This window comes from Pelobates fuscus, chromosome 8 (assembly GCF_036172605.1).
Source record: "Pelobates fuscus isolate aPelFus1 chromosome 8, aPelFus1.pri, whole genome shotgun sequence".
Classification (NCBI taxonomy): Eukaryota; Metazoa; Chordata; class Amphibia; order Anura; family Pelobatidae; genus Pelobates; species Pelobates fuscus.
Genome location: NC_086324.1, coordinates 91491082 through 91514038, shown reverse-complemented (window position 1 = coordinate 91514038; position 22957 = coordinate 91491082). Strand labels below are relative to the sequence as shown.

At 40.9% G+C, this 22957-nt stretch overlaps 1 protein-coding gene across 1 annotated transcript; it reads left to right on the top strand.

The window, feature by feature from the left end:
• Nucleotides 1–2840: 2840 nt before the first annotated feature.
• On the top strand, nt 2841–21010 carry NEMP2 (nuclear envelope integral membrane protein 2). Its single transcript, XM_063428815.1, has 9 exons — nt 2841–3158; nt 6391–6506; nt 7235–7466; nt 9288–9360; nt 11121–11214; nt 13044–13158; nt 14682–14907; nt 15475–15639; nt 20571–21010. The coding sequence occupies exons 1-9, from the start codon at nt 3059–3061 to the stop codon at nt 20809–20811; spliced, it is 1362 nt and encodes a 453-aa protein (XP_063284885.1). The 5' UTR covers nt 2841–3058; the 3' UTR covers nt 20812–21010.
• Nucleotides 21011–22957: the final 1947 nt, after the last annotated feature.

Here is a 22957-nt window from a genome sequence, read left to right as displayed (position 1 = left end):
TGGGCGAGAGTCCCATTGCCAGGCTCAGACGCCCCCGATCTGCTGGTCTGTTGTGGGTGTTGGGCGTACATGTTGCGGCTTGCAGTGTCAGTCCTGGTGCCCCCGACCTCAGCGGTGAGTCACGAGGCAGGCTCTTTGGGCTTGCCGGGTATGGAGGTGCCATGTTGCTCAGAGCAAGGTAGGCTGTGGGTCTCTGTTGATGTTGGCTGGGTTGAAGTGGGTTTGAGGAACACTTGCGGTAGTGCTTATCTGCCAGCAGGTTGCGTGATTTTCCCGGTCGGGATGGTGCTTTAGGGCGGTTGCTTCGGCGCCATGTTTGTTGAATCGGCCCCCGTTTCTTCCTTAGTGGCAGTGCTGCACCACAGCTTCTCTCCAGGGTCGCAGGCCGCCCTTTCGTGAGCGGCAAGGTTGATCCTTGCTGGGCTCCAGCTGGCTTGTGCCGGCGTGCGGCTAATGTGGCCCAGAATCTTGCAAATAGGGCATCTATCCTCTCCTGCAGAGTCAGTCGTTTGGGTTGAGGCAGTGAGCTGCACAAGGTGTCCGCCATCTTGGTGTCTCGTGGCAGGGATTTCACAAGTTGGCTACTGTTGAAAGTTGCCGGGATAACCCCCACCGGCTGGGGGAGAGGAGAGGTTGCCGATTGATCCTCCCGGGTAAGTGCTCGGTAGCAGGCTAAGGGATCGGCCGCCTCCCTCTTGTGCACTGCAACTAGGCCTCTTGTAGGCCGCAGGCCGCCGTCCGGGTTTGAACACCGATCACGGTTGGAAGCCCCACTGGCATAGGATCTAGGGGTATCTCCCGCTATTGCGGTGTCGAGGGCTGTAAGTGTCGGGTCTTTGGGTTGCCTTTGTCGCTTATTTAGAAGCCGTATTGTGCGGAGCTCTCAGTGAGTGCGACCTCTCCGTGCGGCTGTCAGGCTTCGCCCCCCACCATGTGTTATATTTGGGAACAAATTTTATTCAGACTAGACTTTACTAGGTTTCAGTAATGTACAGTGATCTCCACTAAAATAACAGGATGGCCTTGCTGCTTAAATGATGGGTAGGAGTGAGATTAAGATGTAGTTAAGAGGGAGGGATGGGGCAATGACAGGAGGAGAGGGGTAGAGAGGGAGGGATGGTGGGAGTAATAGGAGGATGGATGGATAGAGAGAAGGGGGATGGGTGGGAGTGATAGGTGGATGGGGTGAGGAATGGGTGGGAGTCATATGCAGAAAGAGGGGAGATGGGTGAGAGTGGGAGTAATAGGGGAAGAAGAGAACAGACGGATTAGTGGCCAGGTAGGTGTTATAGGAGGAGAGGAATGTATTTTGATATGTGACGGAACACCCAGTCACTTGTGCCAATACAAGGAACAGCCCCGAACCTCACTCCAAATAGGGGCATAATCACTGTCACCTATATACCTCCCTCCCCCTTCCAGAGACTTCCAGAGACTTTATCCCAGACTACTGGCACTAATCACCACCTCTCCAAACCCATTGACCAGGAGCACTCCTTCCCCTTGGCCGTCAGGGCTGTCCAGAGAGCCGCGAGGACTGTAGCGGGAACTGCCTACAATTTCTCTGGAACTCCGACCCGGCTGCGGCTAACCCTATCTCCCAGACAACTTCTGCCTGTTTTCCTCTACTTCTCGACCAGCCAGGAGCTGGATGGAATAGACTATGTACTCTCGTGAACAATCACTCCCGGAGATGCAGGGGGAGCGTCCCTTTTTCAGTCCACAGGAGCTCCCGATATTTGACCGGCCAAAGTCCCATTCACCTTGGAACTGTTTTGGGCGGAGTCATTGCTATCGGACAGTCAAATCTTTACCCCAGTGGAGATTCCCAAATTCTGCACGGATCCTAGCACTATTTTGCCAGCTTGGGCACTCGGATCAGAGCTATCCGAGGATGTATAATATGTGGGGTTCCTGCGGGTTTCTCTTATGTTTTGGGGGATATTTTGTGCTTTAACCTCTGTGTCCAGGAGATAATTAGTTTAGTGAGAGATCACACAATTATCTCCCAGACACAGATGCACCAGGGCAGGATCACTGTACTGTTGAATAGGGACTCCATGCTGGGGGTCTGTTTAACCCCTTAAGGACCAAACTTCTGGAATAAAAGGGAATCATGACATGTCACACATGTCATGTGTCCTTAAGGGGTTAAAAATGACCGTGTTGGTGACAATAAAATCAGATCTTCTCCCAGCATTAAGTCTCGACTAATATATGGGGAGGAAAGGCTATACAACTGCTATATTCTACAGGAAAGGAGAGCCTTGGCTATGATACTCAGGTGCCTTAACAAGTGATCCACTACAGGCGATAATAAAAACACAGAGCTCCACATTACAAAATATAAGATTTTATACATTGTGCCGATTAAGTAGGTGGCGTTACATCTATGATGTGCTGGTATTATGTGGTGGCATATTGGAGTCCTTGATTTCCTTTCTTCGTTTTCTAAATACATTTCTTTATGCTCTGATAGAATAAAGTTTATAATGACATATTGGCGGAGGATCAAATAGAATTATCATTGATATTTATTAATTTAGCACCTTAATATTGGGTCATTTACTGAAAATGATGACTGGCAACCAGACACGTTAACAGATGAAGAAGAAAATTGTGTGTGTATATATATATATATAAACTAAAAAGCACATATTTATTTTAAAATCTAGAAAATGTCACTATAACAGCAGCCCCTCTCCAGTAGCTCTCACATGTTACAGTCACATGACCTCCACACTGCGGACGATCAAACACTTCCGCATCAGCCCCCTGGCAGGAAAAACAATCAATGGTCGAATGCATTTTTCGAGCGTTTCCGTGTGACAAGCCAGACACGGGCTTTAACGGTAACAGCGTGACTACTGAAAGCATTCGAGGCCCAGCATACATTATAGCGCCAGGTTTACCTTACGGGTTTGTATAAAATACAAACTGATGTTTTCTAAGCAGAGAAGGCGGACGGCCAAAACCCTGGCCACATCCATGTATCGGTGATCGGCTGAGAGGGTCTGCTCAGTCCAGCAAGGCGCTGGATTCAAACAGGGGAAACAAGATGAGAGCAGAGGGAGCTGACTGTGCTCCAGCCACATGGTTAAAGAGCCTGGCACTGCTCTGGTTGGGCTCACTGCTTGGAAATGGGCAGGAGCTGAAAGGTAAGCTTTAGCTGAAAATGCATATACTGGGAGGACATGATGAAACATTAAACCCACCTATAGCCTACAAGCACAGACAGGGAGCCAGTCATTATATTGTTTCTCTGTGCTCACTGACAGAGGCAAAGTCTGGTTTTATAGAAAATCAACCAGCTTATAAAAATGATTGGAAAGGAGACAAGGTATGTGGCACTTGATAACAAAATAATGCTAAATACAGCCCAGTGCATTGCATCATTTAATTTTATTCCAGATAAAGGGAAACTACTGATTATTTTTTTAAAGCAATTTAGTAGATATACTCCACCCCCAATAAAAAAAATACAGCTTGCAAAATATGCAGATCTGGTGTCTGCAGCCTTTTCAAGCCCTGCCAGTCTGTGCCAGGGAATATGTCCATTCATTAGAGGCCATTCATTTACAATCCTATGCGCTGAAGCTGCATGCATGCAGCATTCCTATGCTTCTCAAAGAGCTGTAATACAGGGATGTGAAGTTGATAAAAACAGAAAAATAACTCCTTGGCTGTGAACGCCCCAAATATAAAAATGCCTAATAACATCGGCACTTTTATAACCTGTCACAAAAATGACTGACTCCAAACACATAAAGCACCTCTGTTTACTACACCTCAATTATCAAATGAGTTTACTGTAGAGACAACTTTATGTAGTTGGATATCACCAGTACATCCTATGTAAAGGCAATGTTGCAGTATTTAATTTAATGAAAATTAACATTTTACTGTGGATCTTTTTATGTGATCCTGTACAGATGTGTGTTTTAAAAGGGACACTATAGCGTTAGAAATACAAAAGTGTATTGTGTCCTTCAGCCATAAACCTATTGTGTGGCTGACCTCTCCCTCACCTATATTACTTTAGCTAAATAAAGCAGTTTTAGTGTATAGATCATTCCCCTGCAATTTCACTGCTCAATTCACTGCCATTTAGGAGTTAAATCACTTTGTTTCTGTTTATGCAGCCCTAGCCACACCTCCCCTGCCTATGATTGACCGAGCCTGCATGAAAAAAAAAACTGGTTTCACTTTCAAACAGATACAATTATTTAAGGTAAATTACATCTCAATGTCTAATTTGAACTTTAATCACATACAGGAGGCTCTTGCAGGGTCTAGCAAGCTATTAACATAGCAGGGGATAAGAAAATCTTAATTAAACAGAACTTGCAATAACGAAAGCCTAAATAGGGCTCTCTTTACAGGAAGTGTTTATGGAAGGCTGTGCAAGTCACATGCAGGGAGGTGTGACTAGGGTTCATAAACAAAATGATTTAACACCTAAATGGCAGAGGATTGAGCAGTGAGGCTGCAGGGGCATGTTCTATACACCAAAACTTCATTAAGCTAAAGTTGTTCAGGTGACTATAGTCTCCCTTTAACCTCTTTCCAGCGCCAAGGTGCCTTTAATGCTGGCTTTCTTTTTGCTTCCTCTGACGTTGGCATTGCGGAGAAGCTAATGCACAGCAAGTGAGGATGTCTAGTGTTGTTTCACAGAGTTAAACTATGTGTAAATGCCGAAGACTCTTCTAGTGGCTGTCTGCTAGTCGGCCATTATAGGCAGTCTTAACCCTGCACTGTAAACATTGCAGGGCTAAGGGTACAGGGACACTGCTCCCAGACCACTTCAATGAGATGAAATAGTCTTGGTGTCTAAAGTTTCCCTTTGTCACCATAACCACTACCACTCAGTTATATGCTTTAGGATTTAGCATGGCCTATTTTTTTTTTTTTTTTTTTTGTCAAACCACTAAATAGTAGAAAAATATTAGGTGTGTCATAATCAACTCTAGGTTGTATTGTATTAGGGACTAATCTGTCATGATCAAGAGAACTGTACTGAATGGAGGAATTATTATGATCCTCACAACATATTTCTGTAGGAATATTTTGTTGTGTGAACCACTGAAGGCACTATCTCCTGGTACCATCCCAAGTTCAGCAGGCAGTTAGTTTACCTTGCTTGTCTGTGTTCGGCACCCGTGGTCTTTCCTGTCTGCACAGGATGTTGAAGCAGATTAATGCAGTTTCTGCGTTAGTATACCAACTTTAGACATTATTCATAGTTTGAGTGTGTCATCCCTTTAATCATTGTGACAACCTGCTGAGGTATGGTTGTTGATTATAATAAATAAGTAACTCAGTTCAGTGGAACTGCATTACCCTTACAATCACTTACCTCAGGGGCACCTGGAGGTGAGAACACAACCCTGATAGGTCAATGGTGGCTCGGGGGCCTTTATTATAAAAAAGAGTACCAAGCAGGGGAATCCAAGAGGGAGGAGACAAAAGGTGAAGTCAGGCGGGCCAAAGGTCAGGGTCGGCAGTGAAAAAGCATGGTTAGGAATCAGAAAATCAATCAAAAAAGAGGCAGGTCAGGAAATTGAAAAACCACAGGGCATCAGCAACATGAACTACGTTTGGCTGTGCATGCGCAAATGCAAACCCATGCTTCTCTGTGAGAAGGATTGGACGAGATGGCAGAAGACATCTGGTTTTATTTTACTTTTTCTTTTCGGGACTATTGGTTCCCTTTAAATGTGGCTCTTGGATTTTCTGTTTTACTATTAGCTATTTATTAATTGTCCGTATTAATAGTAAAACTTAATCTAAATTATTCATGTATTCAAAGAATTGAGATTTGCCTGAATTTGGGGTGATCATCGAATCACATGACAAAATGGCGAATCACATGACAAAATGACAACGGATGAACTGTTTTGTTTGTTTTTTGATTTGGAGTTGTTGGTTCGACCAAAAAAAAAAAGTTGATGGAAGGAAAAAAAAAAAATGACGATTGATTAGGGGACATTTAAAAAGCGCCAACAAATTCTGCAGCGCTGTACAATTGGGAAAAGACAAATTATTAACAGATCAAGTGACCAATGAGGGAAGAAAGGCACAGCAATAAAAAAAATATGTTTATGTATTTTTGAAATGTATATCTAATTTATTGCACTTTTTTTTTTTTTTTTTTAATTGGTCACTTCTCACTTTTTCAGTACATTGATTTGCCAGTTTTCTTGCCATTTGGTTGGGCCGAATAGTTTTTCTCCACGTTTAATTTATTTATAAAAAGATATTACTCAAAATTCTGGGTGACTTTCATAATCATTTAACGCTCTTCATAAACACATTTTCTTCCAAATGGCCCTCTAGTTTTCATAGTCCATATTACATGTTAACCACTGATTTTGACCTGTTCATTTCTAGATACGCAATGTATATCTGTGCACCAAAACCTTGAAGTAAATGAAATACAGGATCATTGTCTCTGTTATTTTCTGGAAAGAAATCTAACATGGTATCAGCTATGGGCAGTTGTCCAGGTAAGCATAAGGTCTTCTAATTTTTTTTTATTTTATTTTTTTATCTAGTGTACATTTTGCCATAGTGTGATTAAATAGTTCACTATGTTAATTGACCTGTCATAAAGGGCCAAAGGACCTATCAAAGATAAATCAATGTATTGCTTAACCTTAATTGTGCAAGTGGCTTGGCAAAAAATGTTGTTTTTGTTTTTTAATTTACTTTTTTCTTAACCACAAAAGGCAAAATGTAGACTAGAACACCAGTAGGTTGCCAAGAAAAGTATTGGACAGTGATTTCTGGTCTGTTCTCTTTCATAGATACTGGATTAGGAATGGCTCACTAGCAGAGTTATTCACATAAAGGGACACTATATATTTATTGTCTGCTCTTGTGATTTACTTGTTATCCAGTGTGCTTGGCTCCCTCCTGCTGGAACTTGCGCAAGAGTACGACAGTGAGATCTATGGAGGATTCCCATCAATAGTGATGGGAAATGCCAAAACTTGACATCGGTAGTTTGTCCTTTATGTTAAGTTTTGTCAGGCGTAGGGAATATACATAAGAAAGTATTTCATACTGTATAGGAATTTCAGTAAAATTTACTAAAGATTTTTATGAAAAAGTCACTTTAATGCTGCTTTGCATCGATCAGTCAAAATCATATTTGAATGAAGTGGAAAATACATTAAAACATTTTGATTTATATCCATATACACATATATAAATTGTATCCCTTACATTACAGCTTCAGATAAACAGCACAGAGGCACTTACAGTTCTCCAGCGAAATAACATCATGAATTGCAAGAATCCTGAAAACGTCCTGTTTTTCTCTGCATGTTTACTCCAAACTCTCTGGAAACCAACATACTCCAAAGTGATTTACATTAATGTGAACCGGTTTGCTCAGACTGTGTGCTTTGATGTGAACATCAATAATAAACCAGTTGTTTACATCATAAAAATATTAAGGTCAGGTAAGAACGCGATCATGGGGGGAAAAAAAGCTGTGACTTGACTTTTTGCAAAATATTCTAATGTTGAGATTAAAAAAAAAAAATGTTTAATTTATTTTCAATTAACCCCCTTTCCTCTTTCCAGTGAGAGAAAGAAAGGTAAGGTTTATAGTTTTGTTCTTTATTGTGTCAATGTATAGGGTGATGTTTCTAGATTAAAGGGGCACTAATTAGGTCAGGTTGATAAACTAAGGGTTCTGGGCTAACACTCCCAATGCTCTCCGTCTTTCAATGCTAAGGTTTGAAGGGATCACATTTTGAGAATGCCCAAGCATAATTTCAGCTGAACTTGAGGTTTTCAATGGGTACCAGGGAGAAACCTGTTTGTTGTCAAACCACTCCAATATGGTGTTTTTGACAAAAATACAGATGACCTGGCAATTTGACTAAAAGTACTATAACATGCTATGGAGTAGGTTGTAGTAACTAGGGGGCTTGGTTGCTCCCTTGAAACCCACAGGGTTTCAAGAAAGGTCCAACTAGTAGTTTCTTTTCCATGTGAAGCTGCCCGCCTTCTCAAACAATGAGCATTCAAGTTAAAGAACACCATCCCACTGACCAAAAGAAATCCCTTCTACCTCCATTATCGCCATAGTGGACTGTGGTGCAAAATAGCACCTCTCTATCCCATGCAAAAAAAGGCTTGCAACCCTACATGTGATTCACTTAAAGATTTGTTACATTATTCCTTGAGTTCTGCATGACTAGTCGATTCTGCAGAAGACCGTGCCATGTTCTTTGTAGTTATTTTCCTTTTACTTCTTGGACATCTCTCCAATAAACGTGATGCTACTTAACATAGGATTCTTCATTATTGTCCTGTTATATATGTTTGTAAATCTAACATTTTATAGAGCAGACAATCTGTGTAAAATGACATATATTTTAAAACAACTCTGGTTTTTAAACTAAACAGGGGACCTATGGTCCCCCTCCTGATCCCATTAGCAGTGGGAGGAGGACCTACTGTCTCCCACTCCCCCGGTCCCCACCCATGAGCAGTGGGTGGGGGCCCTAAGTGACAATTTGATAATTTACAAGTTTGACCCATTGCACTAACCATATTAAGATGAAACAGAAAATAATCTAGGGTTGGTACTTGGCCCCACCGCTTTAGCACACATTTGTCTTTTAAAATCTGATCAATGGTGGTGTAACTGTATATCGATACCAACTCAAGGATATGACTCTTTCAAATTCACTAAACTTGTTACTTCATCAACTACTCTCCCCTCAAACTTCGGCAGCCCTTTTACAAATCATTCTAGAGGTCATCCATTGTACCACAGAAACAATTTTGGCTCATAATACTAGCATTTAGTCAGCATCAGCATCATTCGTACAATTCTCAGTCCATTCTACCTGTGTTATCTGTATTACCAGTAATGACTGAGAGAAGATGTCCCATGGCATAAATTACTTATTTTTTTATAGTTAGATTCTTTTATAAATTTAGTCCACTGCTACTTCTTTTCTTCTTCTCTTGAATCCCTTTCCCATTATTTCCTCTCTGGCTGCTCTTCTTTTTTTCTTAGTGGAATGTTTACATTTACTTGTACCACTCACCTACTTGTCTGCCTGCTGCTCACACCCACATTATTGGCTATGAATCATTATGAACAGTAGCCTCCCTCTTAAGAGTATGGCATGCTGATAAGGATAGAAGCCTGGTATTTTATACTTACTGTACTTGACAAATATTATGCAATTTGTTGTGTATGAGGATTTTTAGTAAATTTTAGTCGTACATATCTGTGTTTTTATTTTTATTTTTTTCAACAGAATTTAGTACACATCTCTTCCTGCTCTTCTTTGGAGGGATTTTCCTGTTCTTCTTTGCCAATAACCTGAGTCGGTATGTCATTTATTTGGACGTATATTTTCTGATTACCAGAAAATACTGTGTAGTTAAAACAATACGTACTGTGTAGTTAAAACAACCTATGCCTGTATGTGTGCAATGTAAAACATATATAGATATTAGCACACTGGTCCTTAATTTTGTATTTCATTTTAAAGGTCTAAATTATGTACATGGTGATCAAAATCTGGGGAAAGCAGTGATGCCACAATAGATTCTCAATGGAATTTAGTTCATATGACGTGCCTGTTTCAACCTTTTGGAACCTGTTAATAGCATAGGGATGCAATTTTGGGTTCTGATTACGATTTAAGAACCACTGTGTTGGTATATCTAGCTTAGTGGATTATCACTGAATATTATAACTGTTTGTCTCTGTGATTTCTTCCCTAATGTATCGTGTCTGCTTAATACATGTGCCAGGAGTGAGGGAAACTGGCGGCTTTCCTTTTCTTTCTTTGGTCTCAGACTGGAGCAAGTGGCTGCAGTAAGTAGCACATCCATATGGAGCGGTGCCTCGTGAGCTTAGACTAGCACAGATTGAGCTGTGTAACCTTTCAGCTAAGCTCAGCCAGACACTTAACAGCAGGAAGAATATAATTTGCTGCACTAATTACAGATCTGTAAGAGTCTGCTAGTGAACTGACGATGATTGCCAGTCACCCTTAAACATAATATGCTGGAGAAGAGCAGCCAATAGAGGATAACTGATACTAAGACAGGAGTGCTGGGGAGGTCACTGTTGGCAGTTTAATAAAACATGAGCTCTGATTCCTTTCAATGAACACTATAGCATTAGGAATAAAATGCTATAGTTTCCTGGTGGCTGTTTAGGTGACTAACCCCCACCTACGGGGAGACCAAGGTTGTTTTACTTGCCGTTTTTCACTTGCAGTACTCGTCTCCATGGTTGGCCTCATACCTTTGGATGAGATCATCAAAATCGATGATCTCAGCCAATCTAATTCTTTACCGTAGGAAAGCATTGGCAGGCTAGTGTGCATGTGCAGCAAAGCATCATGCTGGGCCATTCAGATGGTCTCTCTGAGGCCATCTAATGGAAATAGACAGCCATTATAGGAGCTTTTACAGAAATAAAGTAAAAAGCTTCTTACAGCCACTAGAGGCACTTAAACCCTGCAATGAAAGCATTGCTATTCTGCAGAACGGCAATATTTTCAGCTGCAGGGTTAAAATGGTGATGTGGCATTCATTGAGATGAAGTAGTCTGGGTGCTTATAGTGTGCCTTTAAGGACAAATGTTGTTCACACCAAACTATGTATGCATATGCGCAATTCATAGAGAGAAAAGCACAAACACAATGTATGCTCATTTAATACACACAGAGAAGACCTTGACATTCTTATCTAGGTATGATATGTCCCTTATTTATACATAGAATTTCACAGTGAATGGCTGCACACAGTATGTAAGATTATTTTCCTACGTGGTTTATGGGCTTTCATGACCCAGCAATGAATCACAACACCGCATTGTACCCATTCCAGTGGGTTCTGTGATTTTTTTTTAATGAGCTCGGAAAACAATTTCTATCTGATGTGCACTGAATACATTTGGCTTGTTATTTTAAAGAGTGAAAAAAAAACTTTGATATAATCACTGATGCTCACAAAGGATAAGGTGGAAATAATGAGTAAGTAGAAGACAAAGCCCATTGTGTGAATGCATAGTCACCACCGGTATATTAAACATCATCGTGTTGATTTATAATATCATATTCTCCTTTTTCCAGGAATGCAGTGATCTTTTATTCTGCAGGGATAGCACTTGGCATGGGAGCTTCGCTGGTCTTTCTCTTACTGTTATTTAAGAGGTTTATTTCAACGGTATGTTCATTGATTGAGGAATTTTTTTATATATATATATATATATATATATATATATATATATATATATATATTGTTTTTTGTGGGTTTTTTGTTTTTTTTGTTTTTGTTAAATATCCCTTTAGTCCAAAAATGCAGATTTCCTTCCTTGGGTGGTGAGAGCTCATGGGGTAGCACCTTCCCATCCAAAGGAGGCAGGAACATCTAGAATTCACAAATGCCTCCCTCTCCATCACTTCCTCCATGCATTCACTATTTGTTTCCTCCTCCAATAAAGGAAGGTGAGATTGTTTAAGGTTTTTACATTTTTTATTAAAAATGTTTTAAGCCTGATATTGAGGGATGTTTGCTGATTCTGATAACACAGCCATGTTACAATGCTGCCATCCACCTCATGTGTTCCCTATTAAGGGAAAATTACCCCTCTGTGTCTTGATAGAGATTTTTCTTTTTGCCTGAAGCTGAAAGAAGCCAGGTGATTTGTTAGTGTGGCCATTGGGGTGATACTAAAAATCTTCATTTATTTAAATATACATAGGAATTTGGGATAGTGCGCAATGTATGTATTGGGGCTGATGTATACTATGGTCCTTGCTGCCGCCCAGGATTAGTGGGAGTTAGTGCAGGACTTTTCTTTGTAAATTTATATTCTAGAATGCTATACTCACAGCAGCTCAGCCAGCTCTGCACGGTGATGTCATGTGTGTGCACCTTGCAGAACTGACTGAGCCACTGGGAGTTGCAGTGCTTACCACTACCAAGCTCCAGGGACGGTATATAGGCACTAATACCACTTCATTAAACGGTAGTGTTGTTGGTGCTTAGACCTTTTATTTAAGCATAAGTTATCTCAAAGTCTGCGGTTCAGTGTGTGCCCAAACACCATATGTATTTTATAATAATGACCTTGACTCTTTTTGTTGCAGGCAGCACTACTGTTTAAATCCTTAAGGGACCATTTTATTGTATACAGTCTTCTTTAAAGACAACATGCCACTGTTAAATGAGGGAGAACATTTCATTACCATCCACAACCTTTAACTCCTTAAGGACCAAACTTCTGGAATAAAAGGGAATCATGACATGTCACACATGTCATGTGTCCTTAAGGGGTTAAAAGGTCATTCTAAGCACCATAACCACTATAGATGTGAAAGCAGTTTGAAATAAAACTGGAGTTTCCCAAACCCCATGGCCCTTTCCCCAGGTTAGATGGAATTAATAGTGTTAATGCAGAACAGTATACATTCCACATTCTCATTGTTAATTGAAAGTGGGCCTTTTAATATTTTGGCAAACCAGTTCCAGGCGTTATGACAGTCAGCCTCTTGGCACCATAACCACTGCAATTAGTTTTAATAATGAATATTATTTATTGTTATTGCTTCCTAAGAGGTTAAAAATAAGGAAATAATAAATCACACAAGGAAGACCCCACACAGGCACGCACCCGTAACCCAACAGGGCAATCCCACAACAGACCCTAACTGACACCCAAAATTCCAGCATAGAACCCCCAAAGATCCCCGTGAACACAACACTCAACCCCCGAGAGCAACGGTTGAATTTGTTCATACTTGTATGTATGTTTTATGTTTATATTTAAGTTACAATTTTAAATGGTTTTACTATCCTGTAACCTACCAACATGTTGCCAATGCAAAAATACAGACTGAAACCAGTTGCGCAAAATGAATGGTTATAAACTGAAGTAAAACATGTTATGCGATCCATGTCTGTAACAATGTTGAAAACTAACTGAAAATAAAGAATGTTAAAAAAAATCGGAAAATTAATAAGATGTCCATCATCTCTTCTTATTCTTCTAGCACAGCACCTTTTGGCTGTTAATGAGCGTGAGTTGCTTTTTGACAATCTACTCTGTCCAGTTTTTTATGGAAAACATTGCATGGCTATGGGCTGAACAGAAGCATTTTATCCTGAGTAAGTATTTGTATGTGGTTGATGTCACTGAATTCATCATAAAGCTAATTAGGAATCCATCCACTGTACTCATTCTAACACTACACCAGCTATTTTACAGTGGGACGTGGCAGCACAGGATGCTGCGTTTGAATTGCATGGGGCTTCATCCACCCAGGATGTAAGAGCTGCACACAACAGGACATGCAATTATGTGCTCAAGGAGCTCAGAGAGAGAAACCAGATGTAAATGTTGAATAAGGGCAATCATGTTTTGCAGAACGTAATTAAAACTGCTTGAAAAAGCACATAGATCTAATCCATTCTTCTCCCTGGGGTTGTTAAAAATAAATTAGCTTCAATTAGTGATATATAAAAAAAATGTTTGATGTTCATTTTGAATAATAATGTTGCCTGTCCCATTTCTGCAAAAAAACTGTTTTTACAACAAGACACAGCCAGACAGAATAGTCTTGTTCTTCCTTTTATGATGGCTAAATGCAGGAGTTCTTATTGGATGATTTATCACTTAGTCAGCAAACCTCTTCAAGTCTGAATGCAGGGGCTGCAAAGCACCCAGCAACACAGGTCCACTTCCTAATCCTTCTTTCCAAGCAATGGAATGGACATGCTATTCAAAAAGAGACTATATTATCACTTTCTATAATAGGATGAGAGCATGCTACCTTCACAAGGTAATAGAAGCCAGACACACATAGTGTCATCCATGGTTTTTATGAATGAAGCGAACGGTGTCCGTTTGTGATGCAGACTATACTCTCTGTGGTCGACTTGGCTAACTTTATGAAAGTTACAAAATAAGTTATTTGTTCAGGATTTTATTAGTTGTGGCACTATGTGGTCCAAGAAGGATAGGTTTACTAACATGTACTTTCAAACCGTTCCTTTTTATTGCAGTGGACTGGCCTTACATATCCTACTGCTTAGAGCTGTGGGAGCTTCATTTATATACAACTATGTAATTTTAAGTCTCAGCACCAAAAATGTCACGCTACTAGCATTAATTCTTATCTCAGATAGCAACATTCAGGGAAACACATCAATAATGCAGAATTTTTCCATGTGATCTCATTTGATACACATTTTACTGTTCACTGTTTGAATGAGCCTTTTCATGTCAGTGACCATGACCTCTTTACAGCTTGGGAGCATTTACACGAAATGTTATGAGAACCATAACCACACACAGTCAGGGTTATTCACGGAAGTGAGAATTGTTGGGAATTCAAAGTAAAATTTAAGGCCAATGTAGCCAAACTGAAAGCATAGCTGACTTGGAGGATTTGTTTTCAAATGAGCTATTTTGGCCTCAAATTTGAAATTCATTTTAAATTCCCTACATAATCTCACTTTAGCAAATAACGCCAAGTTTCTCTAAAAATATCTTAATTAAAGAAACAGGCATGTAAATTCTTGCTGTACAGCATGCTGTTTTTTATTTGTTTTTTTACTTTAAAGAAACATGCCTCTAAATCAGATATTCGAATTACGTAAATTACATGTTTGTTTGTTTTTCTTTGCAGGTTACTTTGCAGCAGCAGCATTGTTCAGTGCTGCCGCTTGTTACAAACATGGTTCTTTGACAAATCAACGCAGCATCTGCCTCTTTGCATGGACACTGAGGCTAACAGCCTGCTTCTTCGTTTATTATGGCCTTACTCTCCCTGATGTTGCTAATGCTGTCATTGCTGTTCTTTTTTCATCTTTTTTCATGTGCTATCCCTTTAAAGCACTGTGTTATATCTTCAGGTTAGTATTAGTTTGGTTGGCTCTGGACAAACTGGAAAAGCACGGAGTTCCAAATGATCAAAACTTCTTTTAGATGCCCTGTGTAAAACAGGATACTTTAGTTGCGAGCATACTTCCATATATTGGTTACATATACATGTTTACATTTTTTTTTTTTTTTTAAACTGTTCAAACCAAGTTTATTTAGCATTTCACCCAAATGGCATATTGGCATTGAAAGCTTTTAAAATGTATTAATTTTTACAATTCTAATTTCCTGAATATAGATTTCAGAAGTACTGCAACATAATCTACTTTAGCGTAATCTACCCAGGACATACTTGAAAACCAGAGTAATCTGAATGTACCTTTCCTGGTTAAATACATTGTTGTTGTTGTTGTTATTATTATTGCATGCTAGAAAAACAAGATGGTGGCCTTGTGAGTTTTGTATTGGTTGGTTTTTATTGCTACATGTCTGAAGATGTGCATATCAAACAGAATATGATAGGAGAAAATCCACTTTCTAAAATATATATCGTGATTAAACTTGTGTGTTCCCTTAATTTAAATAGATTTGTTTTGTAGACTAATGAAACGTAAGAAACCGGTTGTCAAATTCCTGACTGAAGAGGAATATCGGGAGCAGACCGATGTAGAGACTTCACTGGCTTTGGAGCAACTACGTGCTTTCTGCAGTAGCCCAGAAGTCAATTCATGGCTCACAGTGTCCCGCCTCTCATCTCCTAAAAGGCAAGAGTATTGAGCCATTCGTACTAAATCATATTGGTCGCCTAAAAGGCAGTGTAAGAATAGGAAAGGGGTTTGCTGTACAGTGTACCTCTTCAATTGAGCACAAATTCACTAGTATCAGCTACTGGATTATTCACAAAACTTCGCACTTAATATTTTACGTCAAAATAGTTCACCTGAAAACATTGCTAACTTGGTAAATTTTCAACGATTCATGTTTAGTGGACAACACTGCCTGATTCACCTTGCTTGAGATCCTTTGCAATTATAATTAACCTCTTCACACATCCAATTACAATACTACCCATGGCAACAGTTCACATTCATGTGAGATTGGGTAATCACCTACTATGGGGGTTAAGGCTACCCAATATTAGCAGATAGCAAATAATGTAAATTTTACAGAGCGCTATCTTGTTGTTTGCAATGTAATCTTTCTTTCGGGAGTATTCTTTACATTTCTTTTTTAAATTTGAAACCACTGGTTTGTATTTATTTCTATTTAGCAGTGGTGCCCCTCCTTTTAAGTGTTTCTTTATAGTGGCCAACAGACCATTGTAAAAAAATAAAACAAATACAAAAATTAATACTTAGATCAGATTTAAATCTAAATAAAAGTTTATATGCAGGGACGTCACCTATGTATATCAAAGCCACTGGGCAGCTCCCCAAAAAAGATTGTCCATGTCATCTACACATGTGATATTCCTGTGCATTGATTTTTATTTAGATTTAAAAAAAGAATCTAACTATTTGTATAGTAATGTATTTCATGATTTGTTACATCTATTCAGGTAAGAAAATGCTGAACAAATAAATGTAAATAATCAAATGGTCCTGGTCGTAATTTGTTTAACGGTGCAACACCATGGTTATGTGTATCCCAATGGGCCACTCACACTTTAACATTCTTAGAGCACTTGTATTGAATTCACTAGTGAGGAAGCATTAGCTTGAGCAGCAATGGGTATGGGAATATTCCTAGCTGCATTTTATATATTGCTGTTTTTCCTTCAACATTCAGAGTTCGGAGTACTTCTTGTATATGATTAGAAGGAAGTTCTTTGGTTTTTTTTACTTGCTCTTTGTCTCTCTTCCTTTTACCTTTCACCCTACTGACTGCTGTTTTAAGTAACTACTATGTTCTAAATGTTTGCTGTTTATCCACACAAGTAAAGCCTAATATGCTTCTTTACCATCTGCCAGTGTCTCTTTTTGATGCATATCCACCACTGGTTTGCTGTCCTGTTGAGTGGTGCTCCAGTGTATTTAACTGGTCCACTGATCCAACTCAATGCATCTACAGCTTACTGGAGGACTTGGAATCCATTACTCGTGCTATATGAATTTTAAAGTGTGCGTGGTTTATTGGGATACACATGGTGTTACACAGTTAAAGCAGCACTGTCATGCCGAACTTACCTTTCTTTAATCGATTCCTTTTCTATCACTCTGTCAGGATCTGTTCTTCATTTCTTCCTATCTGCCCTAGTTTTCTTTAAAACTTAAAACAAAGTAGGGACTATTTGTCTTATGGAGGTTTCCTACGCCTGACCGTCTCTGACCAGCGGAGGAGCAAAGTGTGCTTCATTTCCGGTGGTCAGAGACATTTTCCCACAATTCTAAGCTTTCCTCCCTGTTCCCACGATGCTTCCTGTCAGTATTCCTGAACGTCCTGTCACTTAGACAGAACGCCGACGAAACTGCCGAATTGCGACCTAATAGAATGAGAACAGTTTGTTTATTCGTGTTAGGATGCAATTCGGGACTTTGTTCGTATTGGAATTTCATTCTAATGAATGAAACTCCGATCTGATTCGTGCTTAGTAGATGGCTCCCTAATCCCAACGGTATCAGGGAGCTATCTACCAAAAGGCTGAAAGACCTAAATTGGTCTTTCAGCCACATTTACTAATACTAAGTAAAGATTACTTGGTATTAGTAAATTCCGCCCCTTCTTGCTATACCGTGAGTAGGGGCATGTCTATTAAACAGTGAGCAGCCTGTGGCTGCTTACTTTAAAAAAATAAATAAAAAACTAGTACCCCCACCCCCTGAGCGGTGGGGGTCAGCCCTAAAGGATGAGGGGGGAGGGACCTATTGTCCTCCCCCCCCGCCCCCCACCCCTGAGTGGTGGATGGGGGCCATAAATAACAATAAGGGGGGGGGGGGCGCTATTGTCCTTCCCCCCCCCCGCCACCACCCCTGAGCGGTGGGTGGGAGCCATAAAGGATAATTAGGGGAGGGGGAGCGACCTATTGTCCTCCCCACTGCAGCCCCCACCACTGAGCGGTGGGTGGGGGCCCTAAATATCAATTAGGGGGGGGGGGGACCTATTGTCCGACCCCCCCCCACCCCTGAGCGGCGGGTGGGGGCCCTAAATGAAAATGCCCCCTTCCAAGGTGACTAGGGGTCCCCAAGACCCTAGTCACCCCCCCCAACCAAATAAAAAAGAATCCTCTACCTACCCCCCTCACCCTAAAAATAATGAGGGGGGAATAAAAGAACTAACTACCTGTAAAAACAAAAACAAAAAAACTTACCATTTGATGTCGTCTTTTTTCTAAAATCTTCATTTTTCAGCCCTAAAAAAGGCCAAATAAAAACTCATCATACCCGTTGAACTAAAAAATAAATCCATCTTCGCACGGCGCAGACTGAGCTCCGCAAGGCAGGGAAAGGCTTATAAAGCCTTGCCCCGCCCTGCAATTAGGCTCAGAGCACTCGGGTTGGTTTAAGCCATCCAATCAGAGTGCTCTGACAGGTAAATGAAGAGACTGACAGGTAAGTCTGTACATTTACCTCTCACAGCACTCTGATTGGTTGGCTTGAAATTCAACAATCAGAGTGCTCTGTGTCATTTTACACAGCGTGGGAAAATTCCAAAGAACTTTCCCACGCTGTGTTAAATGACTAGCACTCTAGTTGAATTCCAAGTCAACCAGAGTATTCTGAGCCTAATTGCAGGGCGGGGCAAGGCGCTCCTGACGACAGCGTGTAGATACGCTGAAACGCGCGTCGAGTGATTAGGCTTTTTTTATTTGCATTTGGTAGCACTTGATTGACACCAGGGTGTTTATACTTAATTTAGGTTGATTTAAGTTATTACTTTTATTTTTTACTACTCTATGCAGGTATAGGGGGTATTTGTGGGGTTAGTACAGCCCTCCTAGGTGCTCCAGGAATACTTGGTTTATTTTTTTATTTTTTCTTGTTTTTGAGGACAAGTTTAGTACCGCTTTCCTGGGTGCTCCAGTACTATTGGGGCTTATTTTCCCTTTTCTCTGAGGTGTAGCTGCTACCATCTGGATCCACCTCAATCCTACACTAGGCATTCTGTTTGTGTGTGAAGGGGGGTTCATCTTTGTGGGAAGGAGTTTTATGCTTTATACTCCCTTGAGTCTTCTAGAGGGTGGGGTTGACTGACAGTCTTTATTGGGAAAGTTATCCCTACTAGTTATCGGTCTATACTCCCCCTCTACTAATGAGAGATCCTCATCGATCCTCCCTTCCTTTCCCCTTATACCTATTTACAGCATTCTACCCTTTCTGGTTTTATACTAGAATTAAGGTATATCTGTGAGGGTTTTCTTGAGCTACAACTGGGATCCCCTTTTTTCAAGGGTCTCCTCTTTTTTTTTCTATTTGAGGATTAACAGTTGCTGCTTTGCCTTCTTGATACAATGAGTGATCTGACTGCCATTCTAGGGGCCAAGAAGGAATGTTTTTCCTAGTTATTTGCTAAATTGGAAAGCTCTTCAAACTGGGTTTTTTTTTTTTGTGGGGGGAGAGGGGGTTTCTTTCTTTTCAACAGCAAAACAGATGTGTTAAAGCAATGCTTTCCAAACTTTCCATGTTAGTGATGCACTTTTTAGACATGCATCATTTCACGATACGGGATATCAGGTTTACTAGCAAATTGGAGGTTAAACTACCACTATCACCTTATAAGAGATATGGACACATACATAAATCAGAATAACAAAATAATATTAATACAAGTAATATGCAAAGGATTATGCTCACATTGAGCTACTCACGGTTTTGACTGTGTGTGATATTTGTGATGGTTATTTAATTCCGATAAAAAAAATGTAAATGCATGAAGCCCCATGTGTGAATGCAGATGTGTATTTTTGCTAAAATCACCATTGGATGCACACAGTGATATACATATACTGTCAAATACAGCCACATGCAGGCAGTTTTTCTCTCTCTCTCGAAATAGGGGCACTGCAATCTCACTGGCACATACACAAGCAAGCTCACACACAAACACTACACTCAAACTCATACAGACAACCTCATTATGTCTGTTTTAACTTTGGATTGTTCCTTTTTAAAATAAAGAGAGACAACCATCCTCTATGGATTGTATTAGTTTTTAAAGAGTCTAGAATTTTAAAGACTCCATGTAGTTTACCCGTCTTCTTAGAAAAAATAGACCCAGGATGTGCCTGCCCACTTCCTTATTTGTTGCTTCTGTTGTTTATTTGTAAATCTAACATTTTACAAATGGTGCATGGGGATTCAGTTAAAAAAAAATGACAAAAATGTGTCATTAAGTATGTTGTGGTTTCCAGGAGTATTTAAAAAGAAGAATCCGATTGTGTATATATATAGAAATGAAAGGGAGGGGATGAGCAGTATCATTGATGTTGGAATAAAGTTGTCCGTGTGCTACAGTTTGCATTTGCAATCTCTGCAGCTTATCGAGGTACAACTCTATTTAGTTTCACTTTATTATGCAGCAAAAGCTGCACTTTGATAATGTCTACAAGATTGTGTTTTAATGAATAAATTGACCAGACTGAATAGCGAAAAGGATGGGGGGGAGGGAGGAACGGTTTCATTCCTGCACTAACAAGATATTTAGGTTTCTTGCAGCTTTTGACCAGGCCAAACCTGTGCTTTTATTTTTGTCTTGGCAGGTTTGCAGACTTTATTTTGGGATCTAACCATGTTACTGCAGAGGAGGCCAGCATCCATGAAGCACAGTATGGTTTTGGAAGCTTCTTCCTGGAAGAGCAACTTTTTGTCCAAGAGCATGAACCTGGACGCAACCAACAAGTTGACATAATGCAAGAAGATGCTATCTATGTTGATGATGATCACGGTGATGATCAAGCAAATCACACTCAACTACACGACACCATTGCGGAGCTTCTGTAATTTTATCCAGCCTGCAGTGTTTTCAAAGCAGATGCTACATTTGCATCAGATTTGGGGAATCGTCCACTAAGATCCACTAGGACCAGAAGATTTTTTTTTTTCGGTTTTAGATACAGTAACAGTTATTTATCAACTGTAAATTATCAGGAAGCTAACCAGGGAGTTCTACATTTTTTATCTTGACATTTAAATTAGCATCTGTGAGATTTACTTGTTTTTCTTTTTCTATTTTAACTAACAATGAGCAATTCCATGGTGAATTCTTTTTTTTTTTTTTTTTTTTTTTTATATATATAATTCTTTATTTTTGGAGTGCAATTGTGATTGACAGAAACAGTTGTCAGCATGAAATGAGAATTTTATACATTGCTTTTTCACAGTATTAACATTGGTCACGCTAGCAAGTCTGCACTATTTTTATTTTTATTTAGCATGTTCTGTTCTCTCTAGGTTAGGTGGAGGGTCGCATGAAAGGTCTGATGTTCCTTCAAGTGAAGGGAGCCCAGAGTGAGGTGTAGGTATGCTATGTGTAGTGTAGTATGGGAAACAAGTGATGGTAGAGGCTTGAAGTTGTATCGTGTGTGCTCGTTAGTACTTCGTAGGAGTGAAGTGCCATGTCATGGCAGTGTACTGTCGGGTGAGGTATAGCGAGTCATAAGGTTGTGGCCGTTAGGTGGGTTCGTTGCTGGGTTAGTCTGCCCCTCGCTTTGCTGATTGTCGCTGCGTATTGTGCCCCTGACTTAGGGAGGGGGGGAGGGGGATGTCCCGCCTGGTAAGGCGTGTCTGTGTGGTAGTGTAGTCATGTTGTAACAGTACCCTGTTCCAGTCCAGCTCATGGTTGTAGCTTTTAAGCAGGAGAATCAACTGGGTGGCCAAAATTGAGATTGTGCATAACTGAAAAATAATAATAAAATAACCTGATATTAAGGCATAACAAATTAAACCAGGAGGTTAAGGCATAACAGTAAACCCTCTTTTAACTTCTGCGCAGAGCTATACTCTTTGAACCAGCTTGGCAGCATAAGTCCCGTTTGGGCTCTGAGCAGTCAAGTCCTTTGTGTGTCAGAGCCTCTGGGAACGAAGGTCTCTATGTTGTCTAGATCCCAGGATCTGTCAGATTTGTCGGGGGCGTCGGTGGGTGTTCATGTGGTAGGTAGTGGCAGTCCGATCGCTTCCAGAAATGCTGTTGTGTCATCAGGCATGCGGAGCGTGTGTAGCTCCATTGCTTTTTGCCACGATGGAGCCCGCTGGACCCCAGCGATACTGCACCCCTGAGGACCGCAGGTGAGTAGTGACTGTTCCCAGTGATCTGCGCCACTGAAGTGTTCCTTTGGGGAGTTCTTGAAAAAAGGTTAGCTTCGAGTCCTCAAACTGTAGGGGCGTCTTTCCGCGGACGGCAGCCATGATGTGGGCCTTGTCGGTGGCAGATGTGCTGTGGTGGTTCCAGAGCCTGGGATACGGTATATCCCTTCTAGGGTGAGTCTTTTGGTCACCGCGGGTGGCATGATAGTGGCTAGCAGCCTCCGGGTGTAATGTGGTAGTTCCTCCGCTGTTATTCCGTCCGGGATGCCCCTAATCTTGATATTATTGCGGCGTTGTTGATCCTCCAAGTTAGTCACCCTGCGAGAGGTTGCACTGCTGGGTATGTAGCTGCTGTATTGAGCCGTTGAAGTTGGACACTGCGGGTTGGGTGTCCTGGCTATCTCCCTCCGCGGCATTAATGCGGTCTGTGTTGGCCTGTATTTCCGTCCGAAGAAGTGCTCGGTCCGCAGCCATCATTTGATGCAGATCAGCAAGGAGTATTTTAAGATCCCCTCGTCGGGGCTGAGCTATCGGTAAGGTGAAGGCTCGTCAGGTGGTGTGGTCCCGTTCAGCACTCTGTAGCATTTCAGGCTGTGGTTTCTCCGTCGGCAGAGTTTTAGGTGCCGCAGGCCGTTGGAGCATGTCCCTGTTGTGCTTTTCTGATCTGCGCCCCATGTGGAGGCTTTGTGGTTGCGGGGTTAACAGTTGGGACTCCGGCTCTCCTATGTCTTGTGCCTCCAGGAAGCTGTCAAGGAGTGTTTCTAGGCCTCGTGTTTGTGAAGCGTGGTAGGCCCCAGCTTTGCGCTTTGGCTTTGTTTGCCTTGGGCCCGGCTTGCAGTGCCGC